At 39.3% G+C, this 14,063-nt stretch overlaps 2 protein-coding genes across 2 annotated transcripts; one reads left to right on the top strand and one right to left on the bottom strand.

Moving 5' to 3' along the window:
* Nucleotides 1-1,087: 1,087 nt before the first annotated feature.
* Nucleotides 1,088-9,050, bottom strand: grk1a (G protein-coupled receptor kinase 1 a). Its single transcript, XM_071490105.1, has 7 exons — nucleotides 8,043-9,050; nucleotides 6,701-6,828; nucleotides 5,818-5,975; nucleotides 4,782-4,865; nucleotides 3,944-4,068; nucleotides 3,318-3,519; nucleotides 1,088-1,740 (listed from the first exon to the last, which is right to left on the bottom strand). The coding sequence occupies exons 1-7, from the start codon at nucleotides 8,742-8,744 to the stop codon at nucleotides 1,448-1,450; spliced, it is 1,692 nt and encodes a 563-aa protein (XP_071346206.1). The 5' UTR covers nucleotides 8,745-9,050; the 3' UTR covers nucleotides 1,088-1,447.
* A 1,125-nt stretch (nucleotides 9,051-10,175) lies between these two features.
* On the top strand, nucleotides 10,176-13,876 carry LOC139627819 (potassium-transporting ATPase subunit beta-like). Its single transcript, XM_071488943.1, has 7 exons — nucleotides 10,176-10,540; nucleotides 11,399-11,527; nucleotides 11,623-11,736; nucleotides 11,829-12,034; nucleotides 12,179-12,241; nucleotides 12,618-12,710; nucleotides 13,256-13,876. The coding sequence occupies exons 1-7, from the start codon at nucleotides 10,429-10,431 to the stop codon at nucleotides 13,412-13,414; spliced, it is 876 nt and encodes a 291-aa protein (XP_071345044.1). The 5' UTR covers nucleotides 10,176-10,428; the 3' UTR covers nucleotides 13,415-13,876.
* The last annotated feature ends 187 nt before the right edge of the window (nucleotides 13,877-14,063 follow it).

Below are 14,063 nucleotides of genomic sequence, written 5' to 3'. Positions count from 1 at the left end.
TCTGTATCCCTGAATGGTGATGATGCTGCAGCGTTGATGTGGAGGATAATAGTAGTAATATGAGTCCACAGCGCCCTCACTCGGTAAACACTTGATAAACAAGCCAATAACACAGTTAAAAGCCCACCAAAAAAAAAAAAAAAAAAAAAATTGCTGCAAACAAACTAATGGTTGTAATGATTTGAAATATATATCAGGGCTGCAACTAATGATTATTTTCATTATCAATTCATCTGCTGATCATTTTCTTTATTCATCCATTAATTGCTTTGTCAGTAAAATGTCAGCTCAAGGAGATGTGGCTTGCTTTTTTTTTTTTTTTTTTCAGCAGCACTTTATGGCTAAGAAAAGCAGAAGATCCTCGCCTCCTTGAGAAGCTGGAACCAGCAAATGCTCCATACTTTTGCTTTAAAAAGTAACTAAAATGATTATTTTATTACCAAGTTAGTTGCTGATGAAATTTTCTGTTGACCATCGAATTGATTGATTTTGATAATAAACAATAGGAATACAACAGTGGACATAATTCATTCAGTGATACGTTTTGCTGGATTATAAGATATAAAAAGAGGTATCAGTGAATTAAGAGTAAGACCTGTGTGTACTGTAAACTGCCACATATGTAACAGAGATTATTCCAGTATCTCCTTATTTTCTGAAAGCTGTGTTGTCTGCTTGGATTTGGCTTTATGACTCTATGTGTTGCTGCTTCTTGGATGAAGCACGGCAGGGGGTGGAGGAACTGGATCTGTTAATGTGTAAGTAACATACAAACGGTTGTTTTTTTTAAAGTCAAAATATTTATTTAGATTCATGAACATCTCTGCAGCAGTGGATCCAAGCTTGTTTACACCTCTGAAGCTGTACAACAATTATAACACAGCTGAGAAGCAAAAAGTAGCAAAATTTATTTGTCATATAAAATGCGTGTGAGAGAGTTATAAACACGTGAAGCTCAGGGCCAGGGAAGACAGAGAGCTGCTGTCAGCTGACATGGCAGCCAAATAAAACCAGAGATCTGCACTATCTGGGCTTGTCATGAGTGTAAGGAGAACAGAAATGCTCTTTTTACCTGCAGTTCATTCACACAGACACACACGCAAACTGATCATTCATTCCTTTAAAAAAAAAAATCAACAGTAGTAAAATGTAAGAAACAGGTTTAACGGAGTATATAATGCAAGACAAAAGTGTGCCACACTAAAGAAAACACAGTTTCAGTCCACGTGAACTCAACATTTTACAGTAAAAGGTTGTGAAAGCATTAATTAACTGCAAATCTTTGGTTAGCATTGCAGCAAAAACATTGGAAAAAAGTGCATTATCATCATCTATTAGAGCTGCAACATCGATACCCTTCATTTTCCTCCTGTAATCGACCACTAACCTGAAATCTTGTAAGAAATAAAGTTAGATTGACTGATAAACAAACAGTTCATGTAGCCTCTTACGACACCGTGCAGGTGGAGGACTTAGGCGGCTGCTCCAGGATGGATTCACGTCGCAGGTCATCAGGCAAAGCGCCGCCCTGGCCCCAGACTGTGAGCTCACCGTAGATCCCTGTCTCGATCATCTCCTCCTGCCACGGGATGGAGATGTTCCCCGAGGCGAACTCATCAAAAAAATCCTTGTCCTTGTCTTCCAGCTGCACGCCTTTAACTGTGGAGAAGGCCCCGACGTCATCAATGTCCTTGGCATAAACTGTCTTAGAGTCTGGCACGAAAGGGGGTGTAAGGATCCCTGAGGAGACACAGCACAGGAAGATGCACATGTCAGTCACTGTAGTCTGGGGGTTTTCTTTCTCTTTTAAAACAGAGTCTATCACAACAAAGACACACAAGGTGGTTGTGTTTGACCTCTGTGCATGTTTTAACTCATCAGAAGGGCCCATTTGTCTCATTGAACTTGAATTATTTCATTTTCTCATGCATTGTTTTCTGTGGTTCTCCAGTTTTGTCTGTTTTGTTTGGTTTTAGCTTGCTTTTATCCTCTTGAATCACCCTTTTATAGCTTTCATATTGTCTTGTGTTTCTTTTTCTCACTGCCTTTAATGTTTGGTGTAAAGCACTTTGAATTTCCTTGTTGTTGAAAGGTGCTACACAAATAAACTTTCCTCGTCTTGATTTTATCAAGTGTGAAGGAAGCAGTTTCGAAGAAACACTTAAAGGTTCATTGGAAGTGAGAGTCTGCTCTTTGCGCATCAGGATGTATCACAGAACAGGTGAAAACACTTCCTATGTATCCTCTCCAAGATGACAGTCATTTTTATAGACTCATAAATGACTAGCCTTTAAATAAGTCTGTACCTCAAACTGTAATATAAACAGACAAAACTACCACACTGACAGCTGCAAAATAGTGTTAGTGAAATGAGAATAAAAATGTCCCATAACATCTATTACTAAAAGAGAAGCAGTAAAAACAACTTTAGTTAATACTTAAGAGTTTAATAACTATAGCTTATCCCCATGACTGTGTCAGTATGTTTCTGAACAATTTGATCTAAAAGGAAATGGACGGCTGAAATAAATGTATCGCAGCTAGATCTTACCCCTGTGAGCCATCCACCAGCCAATCACCAGTTTTTTCACTCATCACTTTCACAAGCCTGGCAACATCAGCAAACAACAACACAAATGTTGTCGTTCTGTGGTGCACAGAAACACTGGATAGCACTTTCTGTCAACATGAAACCACAGAGAGGAGCAAAAACAAAATGAAGAATACTGAAATTTCTCAAGTAAAATCCAGAACTGTTCAAACTTTGACAGAATATTCTCGTCACCTCTGAATCTCATTGCTCAAAGTGAGAAGCTGAAAGAGAAAATACATCATCAGGGCCTGGATAAATATTAAAAACTGCTCATGAGGTGCAAAAACAGCAAAACTCTCTTCCATTAAATAACTATAAAAACTATTTATTGCTAAAATAGATATCCACCCCTTCTGAATGCACATTGGTCAAATGACACAGAGACTCTTTCTGTAAGTCACTTAGTTTACTGCATTATTTCAAAGTTGTTTTTTAAATTATTTGAGCACATGGTTTATTTGTCAAGTTGTGACAGCACACTGTTTCTACAAGTGAATTTTATCAACTGAAAGAAGAAGCTAGAAGAAAGTCTGGAGATTGATATAGAGGATTATATGTTATGTCCAGTAGCAACATTGTAAAATATTTTTAAAGATCTGTATGAAAGCTGTAGAAAACATTAGAAACAAAAGCATAAAGTAAATAAATAAATGTATTGGTGCAAGCTCATATGAAAAGTAACCGGTAACACCTGAGGAAACACTGGTTTCTGTCTGACACAGACCTGCGTTCAGTTTCCTCCAGTTGACCTCGCTGAAGAAGGGGTGTGCCCTGAGGTCGTCACAGGATCCGTTCTTGAAGCCGAGCCGCTTGTCGACCTCTTTGCACAGCAGTCCTTCACAGATGGACCGGGCGCTCTCACTGAACTGCTCTGGATAAGTAACTGGATCATTCAGAATCCGCTTCTTCACCACCTTGTTCTCCACCTTCAGACCGAACAAAGAACCTCCCATTTAAAACCTGCATGTAATATTAGTCCAACCTGCAGACCGTGCAGGTCAATCCAAATGTACTCTACAATACCAATTTAAATCCTCGATTAAGGAAATATCTGTAATGATGCACAGAGAAGGCAAGACTAATGTGTATGGATCTAATAAAATTTGAAAGTTTAAAGTTAAATTAGGGGTCAGAACTTCATATTTCAGAGCAGTATCAGCATCAGGCCATAGGCAGGTGTTGTTGAGCAATAAAATATTAGAGACTGCTCCTGTATTGTCACACAGGGTTAATAAAAGCAAACAAAAATCACACGACAGGAGGAAGTAAGACGTGAGAGCACGGTGAAGAGAGAGGTAGAGGAAATGCAGCCAAAAGAAAACCATGTTTAGAACACACATCAGTCTTTACCTTCTCTCCTCGGGTCCTAAAAGGTCCCTTGGCAGCCATAAACTCATACAGGGTGACCCCCAGAGTGAAATAATCTACAGAGTAGTCGTACTCTTCTCCTTTCAGCAGCTCTGGAGCCATGAAACCTGCAGGAGAAAGAAAACAGGTTATGACCTTTTAGTTAAGACAAAGAGGATCAATATATCATGTATTTTTTTTAATTCTTCATTAAATTTAAAACTTTAACTGTTGTTCTTTAGTTTGTATGATTTTTGCCTGAAGACCAAAATGTTGTCTTAAACTGAGTTCAAGTGACGGACAGCGTGTGGGACTTTGGTTTTACACAATAATTAAAGTCTATTTTTCTCCCAACAATAAGAGTGAAATTATTTTCAATGTCTTTATTACTAAAATTGATTTGTTTTTATTATATTATAGTTTATCTAAATTTGACATGATACTGTATGAGTTGATACGCCTCAAACTACAGCATAGAGGTAATTCTTAAAACATTAGATAAAACAACTATGGCAGATTTAGCATGTACACTTTTTATACTCTGTATTAATGCTGATATAAGCATTGATTCTATTTTAGGACAGATATTTGATCCATTCAGTCAATCTCTATGATGAAGTATCAAGATAGTTTCTTTCCAGTCATCCAGCTTGCACTGGTTAGAAAGATAATAGCAGCTGCAGAGTGTACAGTATACACTGCAGCATGTGGTATTACATGGGACAGGGTTTAATTAGCTGTGGGTTTTGTGGGTGTGGGTTGTTCACAGATCCTGTAAGATGCTCTAAGAACAACTACAACCAGGTAAATGTCGGTTTGGTGATTGTGTTTTCGACTGTACCTGGAGTCCCAGCGTAGCCCTTTATTTTGAGCTGATCTTCGGCGAGCTCCACGGCCAAACCAAGGTCAGAGATACGGACGTTACCTGTGATAACAAACACCAGGGCAATATCAAGAGCTGTGCACGTCACAGATACGATTGTTGACCTGCACTCTATGTCTCTGACTCATTAACCTGTAGCAATGTGATAACTCAAAAGTGTCCTTGTGTTAGATGTAAGACACAGTGTGTACTGTAAGTGTGACGGGAGGGTGAGTTCAGTGTGTTTATACAGTCCAGTGTGTGTGTGTGTGTGTATGTCTTTTGACCTCAGGAGGCCAAGAATAAGACATATTTTTTAAGCCAAGGTGAATTTGATTACAGTAACAGAAATTGGTATATCTTGTTTCCAAGTTGGGATGGGGTGGTTATATTGAATTGTTTTAAAGGGATAGTTCAACATTTTAGGAAATGTGCTTGGAGTCAGGACATGGTTCGCTTAGCACAAAGACTGAAAGCGGAGGGAAACAGCTAGCCTGGCTTTGTTCGCCACTCCAAAAAGTCACCTGGTTAAACCACAACTTGTCATTTTAACTCTTGGATTTTTGTCTGAATCAAACAAACAAGACATAACATGTTAACTAGTGAGCTATAGCTTTCGAGGTGCTTCTACACAGATTGTGATGGAGCAATATTAGCTGTTTCCCCCTGCTTTCCAGTCTTTATTGCTAACATTAAGAGAGGCTAATCTTCTTCTGGCTCCATAGTGTTATCAATCTTGCAATCTAAGTCTCGACAAGAAAGTTAAAAAATAAAATCCTAAAATGTCAAACTAATGTTTTAATTAAATATTCTAATGGTCCAAATATCAGTGCCCCATAATTCACTGGTGAACTCCCAGATGAACCAAAATGCTCTCTTGAATGCATCTAAGCTGCATTTGTAGATTGCATTACCTCAGTTTGACAGTCACATGAATTATCAGTAGCATGACTGTGAGAAACCTGGTTCGAGCACTAAAGACTACATCTTTCTTTCTTGTACACCCGTGTCTGACCTTGATTATCCAGCAGCACATTCTCTGGTTTGAGGTCTCTGTAGATGATCCTCTTCTGGTGGAGGTGCTCCATGCCCTGGATGATCTGAGCAGCATAGTAACAGGCCCGTGGTTCATCAAACCCAGGGTTGTTTTCATCCACGTTATAAATGTGATACCTAGTGGCATAAAGAGAGAGGATACCCATGGCTTTGTAAGGAGACACTTTCGGTGCACACATTTCTTTTATAAACACAAACTATTTCCCTTTCTAAAGAGACAAATGAACACCTGTGCAGCGCCCTTTGTGCTACGCAATGATTATTGATTGACTTTTTTGTCAATTGGGAGACATATAACAGCTCTTGTGATAATTAATTTACCATTTCAGTTGTTTTTCAAACAAAAATATCAAACATTCACTGGCTCCGGCTTTTAAAATGGGACTATTTGATGCTTTTGTCACATATGATTGTAAACTGAATATCTTTGGGTTGTGGATTGTACAATTTTTACTATTTTTTGACATTACATAATGATTGATCAAGGAAATAATAAAAAGATAAACTGGTAATGTTTATAATCATATCAATATAGTATATGTAGGTTTATACAACAAATAAACACTATATAGGTGTGACACTGTGAATCACTGATCCCATTTTCTACAATTTTCTACCACATTAAAACCAAATAAATATTAGACATAAATTTCAAAGTATAATATCCCTACAGTATATTAAAATATTGGTTCATAATGTTGGGTTGCAACATTTGGCAGAGCCTGAAAGGGCGTAGGATCAAAAGGAGAGATTGAAATATGGGGCTAAAATAAATTTTAAAAATAACGTTAGTCGGAGACGTTATGGAGGATGTTATTGAGTGACAGTGAATGAGATCTCACCTCAGGTCACCTCCGTTCATGATGGTCATGACCAGACACAACTCTGTTTTCGTCTGGAAGGCATATGCCAAAGAGACAATGAACCTGCTGTGAACTCGAGCCAGGATCCTCTTCTCCACCATTGCCCCCTGCAGGACAGGAAGGGACAGCGGATATGAGTAGATATTTATAGTGTTGACAGCACTTGAGGCTACTGTCATCTTAATTGGACACAGTACTGGCACAAGTTATATCTGTTATTGCAGTTTCTTTGCAGCTTTCTTTTCTCTGCACTACCACTTTGCTGCTGTAACACTGTGAATTTCCCCACTGTGGGACTAATAAAGGCGATCTTATCTTAATTATTCCTGTCTCTACACGTGCATCATTTCTGGGCTAAACAGGGCTAAACAAGTCTAAGTAGTTTTGCCAGGCAACATTGTTATATTTCCTCTTAATTAACACTTTCTTTTCCTTTCCTCATTAAATGACCCTATGAAAGGTCAAAGAGTCATTGGATAGCATTGTCAGGCTTTGGCATCAGCATTAACATAGGTACCTAGGAGTGTCCTATGATGGTGGAAAGCTCTGACATCTGACACTTGAGAGATGGCTGCACAACAGCATTTCAGTCATGATTTAATAATCCTGAGCACCTTTTAAACATTAAAGATTATTCATTTGTAACTCACCTATTATTTATTATAATTATTTAATATATTTATATTTATGTTTTCCTCTAAAAAGCTCAACTATTACTCCCTTGTTCCCCATAGTTTTGCGTGTTGGCAGCTCTATTTCCATGTTAACCAGCATTACTTTGACCATATTGCGCTGTAGTGACTTTGATCACCCAGGTATAGCAATATGTGTCAAAAAATACTGTATACAGAAAGCATATGGTGGGGTCCAAAAGTCTGTGACCACTTTCCTGAAAAGGAAGGTATTGAAGCCGCCTAAAGTGAAATTACAGGCACCTTACTTCTGTTTTGGGGACAAAGCAGAAGATTAGGAAATCCACTCCAGAGCTGCTCCATTTATAAACATGGCAGGACTGGCACTTTATAAGGAGATCAAAATGCTCTAATGCCGAGGCCACTAATCATATAAGCCAAAGGTGTGTAACATTGTCTGCAAGGCTCCATCTAGTTACTGCCTGTTGTTTAGAGGGGAAGATTACAAAGACGCTGTATATAAAGGACAAATCAGACCATAACTCATGTTTCCAAATTTCAATCACTGTACAAACTGCAATGTATAACAGCCATAAGTAATAGTCTTGTGCAGCTCTATCCATCATCTGTATCTACAGAATTTTATTCTTCTCTGATGAGAAAGGTCTGCTTATCCTCTGCGCACTTACCTCATAGCCTTTCCTCTTCTTCAGCCTCTTCTTGTTGAGCTTTTTGCAGGCGTATAGTTTCCCCGTGGCTTTCATCTGACAGGCAGACACTTCCCCAAAACCCCCTTTCCCCAGCACACGAAAATCCAAGAACCAATCCTCTTCCATGGGCTGCATCTCCAGCCACTTCCACTGCAGAAACCTTTTCAGATACATACTCTCCAGGAAGAAAGTGTAGGGTACTTCCTTGAGAAAATCCATCACACAGTCCATGGTCTCATTGAAAAGATCATCCCCAGCCTCTTGGTGTTTCTCTTTGACCTTTGTGATGCCGTTTTCTGGCAGGAAGGGGCAGAAATACTTGGCATCAGGCTCCATGTACCGGGACAAGATCTTGCTTGCTTTCTTCACACGATCCTCATCCTCGGCCATGTTGTACTCCTCAATGTCCTTCCACAGGCGGCAGGGACCTTTATACTCATTGTTGGAGTCTAGGAACTCCTGGAAGAGACGTTTGCCGATGGGCTGCTCCACACAAACCGTCTGGAAGCCCAGGTCTAAAGTCTCTCGCAGACCCTCACACACTGTGATGTGAGGCAGCTTCAGGCGGGAGTGGTACTTCTTGTCCCGATTGGCTGCTGGGTTGGCAGTGCCATCTAAGCTCCCTCGGGCTGAGATGTAGGCAGAGTTGGCCACCACTGTCGTCAGGCCACCGATATCCATGGTGAAACGGTGGAAAAGTGAGGAGGAGGGACGAAGAAATGTGTGAGATGCAGCAAAAGCTACAGAGAATAGGTGTTACAGGGATAAAGAAGTGGACGTGGGTGACTGGAAATGAATGCAGAGAAGAAGAAATGGCAAAAAGAAGATGAAGGCGGCAGAGAAGCAGATCATAAATGCCTGAAAACCAGAAAGGACTGAGATGTGATATGGATTTCTTCTTCCTCCAGTGATTCAGAAGAGGAGTGTACAATACATATGCCCATCTGCTCGCTTCAGAGAGCCACTGAGAGCTCAGTTTCCCTCAATGAGGCTATCACTCAGAGTCTCTTCTCTTCCTCGTACACACATGCAGACACACATGCAGATCTACCTGACTCATCACCTTTCCACAAGGGGATTTATCCACTCTGTAACTCTGTAATGCTTTATCCCGTGCTGACCCATGTGCATGCTGCAGATGAAGAGAAAGGAAAACAGAGAGGGAAACAAAGACACATGATGGAGAGACAGGAAATGAAAGTGAGAAGGAGAAACAGAGAGGAGGGATAGATGTGGTATGCATGCAGTGGGCTTGTAATGAAGTTGAGGGAGATAGTGGGACAATAGCCTCTGTTACAGAGAGAAATGAGAGAAAAGACAAGTGTTCACAGTAGTTAACATGCTTCTGCAGAGTACTGTTCTTGTATTCTTTTGGTCCTATTTTGTCAATTTTAAACCTTATCTCTTTCTGTAAAATTGAAAACCTGTAATGAGTCAAACAAAGGTGGCTAGAGATACAAGAAGTGCTACCTTTATTGTTCTTTCCTCTAATGATGCCCTGTAACACTGTGAGGTACAGTTTTTAGAAAATGCCCCCAAAAGTAGAAAATTAGACAGTCTTTCAAGTCTTTCAAGGCTGTGAATTAATCAAGTGCTAAATCTCCAAAAGTAGAAAAATAGATGCTCTTTTCCTCTGCTAAGACAGTGAATCAATAAATTAGTCAATGGATATAAAATTGAACTGATTGAATTGATAAACATATGTTATAATAAATTATTTATGTTGTTTTCCAAGCAACAAGATTGTCTACAGCCGTGCTAGCAGCTCTTTAAAGTTGTACTTTAGCACTGTAGTGCTTTGAACATTGTTACAGTATCCACTCTCTTTAAATGTTCTCCTTTATTACATTAAGAAACGTACAATATCCACAGCCAAACTGGCTCATCAGCAGGTGCAGAATCAAACAGATGCAGATTTGAGTTCATTTTCATTACGCTGTCTGACTGTTCAAGGTGATCCTGAGGAGTAAGGACTTTACTCCGAGGGAGTAAAGGACGGCATTGTTGAAAAAGGAAGTTCACCTGTTCCAACACTGGCCCACCTCAGCTTCCCTACCGACTGCATGCTCGCCTTATCGCGGCCTTATAAATAGTGAATAAGAGATAACACATACATCACACTCCGGAGCGACATCCAGGGAGTGAGTTTTAGCTTTTACTGCGTAAGAGAATGAGACAGGGGACAAGACATACAGCACACACCTGAGAGGGCCTCAAAATCTTTGGGGAGGGACAGGAGAGAGGATAGAACAAATATTACAGTTTGTATCTTGACTGAGGGAAAGGAAGAGGAGAAGTAAAAGGTAGAGTTGAGTAAAGGAAAGAAAAGGTCTGCTGTGGATCCTGGTCAGCACAGAGCTCCATCATGGCCACCTTGAAGGAGAAGAGGACCTGTGGGCAGCGATGTGAAGACTTTGGCCACTTTGTCTGGAACTCCGACAATGGGACGTTTATGGGGAGAACACCAGTGAAATGGGGTAGGAAAAGAATAATAGCTTCATTAACCTCTTATGCAACATTTTTTTTACAACTTTTATGGTTCTGTGTTAAATACAGGGATCATTTAAATGATTCATTGCTTTATGATGCTGTACTTTACAGGTAATTTTCCTAACAACACTTTAAACACAAGTTGAATCAAGTTAAATTGTCATATGAGACAATGTCGAGAAAAATCTAATAATTTGCCAAACTGGTAAATTGCATTAAAAATGTGTTTATATTATTTTGTCTATCTGGAACAACTGAGATAAACCATCGCAATATCCAGTGTTTCTCCAATATTTAAATTGACGAACTGCAAATATTTGCTCAAATTAAAGTTAAAGTTAAAGGATTCCTTGAGTATTGTTTTAAGTCCGTCTGAAAGACACACCATCACGACAGCATGAGCTCAGCCACGCATAAATGTACTTGCATGTACCACTCTGAGTGACTTTTTCTGTCCTTTTAATATCACTGCAGTGAAGTGTATGTTTGCAGCATGTGGACAGGGAGAGATAAGGCTGCTGTTGTGAGATAAGCTATGGTTTTGTTTTGTTCTTACAATCAGATTAAATTCAGGACAGCTTGACCTCTGCAGATATACCTTTGAAGGCCCTCTCAAAACTCCTCTCTGTGTCAAGTGTGTTTTCACTTTCACTGCCTTGCAAGTGTACGCTGCAAATACAGGAGGGATTTTTCCCTTTTTTATTTTACTGCCACTATTTTGCTTGCTTGGGTTTGAAAACATCTGCAGCAACAATTAAAAAAAAAACGCTTTAAAATGAGACATTTTCCTGATGATGATGTGTGTTAATGACAGAAAAAACTGTATCAATCTTTCTTCTTCACAGTGTACATCAGTCTGTATTATGTGGCCTTCTACGTGGTGATGACCGCCCTCTTTTCTTTGGCTATTTATGTGCTCATGTACACATTGAGTCCATATGCCCCCGACTACCAAGACCGGCTAAAATCTCCGGGTAAAAAAAACAGCAAAAACAAGAATAACAAGGATAAAGACAATGATAAACTGAACCTCATTGCCTCTTAACCAGCTCTCTGTTTGCTTGTTCAGGGGTGATGGTGTGGCCGGACACTTATGGAGAGGAGGTTATTGAAATCAACTACAACACATCAGACAAGAAAAGCTGGATGAAGATGTCCACCATCCTTCATGAGTTCCTGAAGCGTTAGTATTTATTTGGTGGGCAATTGTCTAATATTCAACATGGTGAAATTTTCAAAAAGACATAAATCTTTCTTTCTTTCTATTTGCTTCAGCCTACAATGACACCAAGCAGCTTGAATGTAACAACTATAACTGCACTAAGGGAAAGTACTTCATCCAGAAAACCTTCAGTGCCCCTCACCACACAAAGTGGGCATGTCCCTTCACGCAAAGCATGCTGGGAGCCTGCTCAGGACTTGAGGACCCAACCTTTGGCTACAACTGCAGCATGCCTTGTGTTGTCATTAAGATGAACAGGGTATGTTTTATCAATTAACACCCTTCTGGATCCTCTGGAATCCTTCGGAATCCTTTGGAAAACTTGGACATTGCAATTCATTAAAAAATGAAATCACATTCAATAACCACGATAAAAGGTAAATGCTCTGTTTTGTCTCTGCAGATCATTGACTTTTTGCCCTCTAATCACACTGACCTTCCCCCATATGTCAACTGCACCATACTGGTGAGTAACTACTGCGTATGCTGATTTCAACAGCATGCATTAAAGCATTTTATATTATATATTATTTATATCATTATTCAAAAGTGTACTCCAGCAATTTAGAAGACAAATTAAAGAAGAATCATCATAATCGATGCTGCAGAGACAGATATGCTGACTGTCCCAGTGTGGGTCAAGCTCTAAAAACACTGGATCATTAATTTCCCACAATGCAACCGTAGTTTGTAACCTGTAAACCTGCATTGCCATTAGACATGACACAGCTGCTTTCAAAGGCTGAATGGTATTTTAGACAAGTAAACTTTTTTAATATGTAAAATCAGTTGAGAGCCTCTTTAAATGTAACATTTTTTGTGTGTTTTTTTTTTTTTTACAGGAAGGACACAACAATGTGGCCAAAATTGAATATTTCCCTGACAAGGGAATTATGGATCCCTCTTACTTCCCTTATTATGGGAAACTGGCACAGGTAAGCAAGAAAACTAGGAGTCTGTATGAAGATACAGTATGTTTGTGTCACTGAAATCTTCTCCACAGAAGTAATACTGCATTATCAACTAGGCAAAGCAGGCAATGGTTCCACACTCGATGTGTCTCACTTATGTTGCTGCTGAACATGACTAACTGTGAATTTTCAAGTGAAATGACAAGGGCCTTAAGACAGCTCCTTTATTATTGCCCATCATTGTCAAGCAGCCCTGTGTCTCAAACAAAAAACCCAAATTACTTCATCTAGTTTTAATACATCTAATATTCCAGTTGATAGAAGGTTTACATGGTTCATACTTTTAAATAAATTTACTTTTAACTAACTTAAAACCAAACTGAGTCAGAGAACATGGAGCACTTATCTGGCCCTGAGTGCATATTTCAAAATGAACTAAATATTCCTGAATAAACTTCCCAAATTGTTAAACTGTTCCTTTGAGTTTTATCAACATGATGTCCTAGAAAGATGACACAGGTATAACCGTAACCAACAGTCTGCATTGCCTCCTTCCTCTTTTTCCCTAGCCTACTTATGTCAACCCGTTGGTGGGTGTTCGGTTCAGCCTGGTCGGAGAGAAGCACGCCAAGATCCAGTGCAGAGTGGTCTCTGAGAAGATCAGCTACGAAAACTACCACGACCCCTACGAGGGAAAAGTCATCTTCTACCTCAAAGCAGTGAAATGAGAAACACAACAGAAGATACTAAAGATATCACATAATCACGTCACCTGTGAGGATCAAAGACCAGGAGTCCACAGATTATTACTGATTCTGTTTATTTAACAACTTTTAAACTACTTGTGTTCATCTTAACCCAGCAGTCTTCCCACTTAATTTTTTCTGTGGTGTGGTGCTTTTATAAACATGATTTGTCATGCTTTGCTGAGTAATTGGTGAAGTTCTTTTTATTCTTTTTATTTCTCATGAAGTAAGCAGTAAAATCTCCTAAGAGGAAATATCCTAAGAAAGCCATGTCAAATGTATCGAAATGAAATAATAAAGTTATACAAAAAAAAATCATTCCAATTTCAGTTTGGTCTCATAAAGTATTTTACACTGTCACCTGGTCAAGCTTTTAGTTTGTATAAGCAAAGTAAGCGAAACCATGACTCATGAAAAATAAAGCAGTATACTTCTAAAAATCTGCTCACATGGTCTGTAGTGCATTTACAGCCTCGCTAATAGGATGATGATGGCGATACGGTTTCTCATAAATCTGCTGACTGCAGAGTTTGTGGGTTATCAGCTTACGCAAGACAAGTGTAAATAGTATACACACACACACACACACACACACACACACACACACACGTGCAGATCTAACTCATCCACT

The sequence above is a fragment of the Trachinotus anak genome, unplaced genomic scaffold (genome assembly GCF_046630095.1).
Source record: "Trachinotus anak isolate AG129_WGS33_773 ecotype Australia unplaced genomic scaffold, CSIRO_AGI_Tana_v1 ptg000011l, whole genome shotgun sequence".
Classification (NCBI taxonomy): domain Eukaryota; kingdom Metazoa; phylum Chordata; class Actinopteri; order Carangiformes; family Carangidae; genus Trachinotus; species Trachinotus anak.
This window is presented reverse-complemented; position numbering and strand designations above follow the sequence as displayed.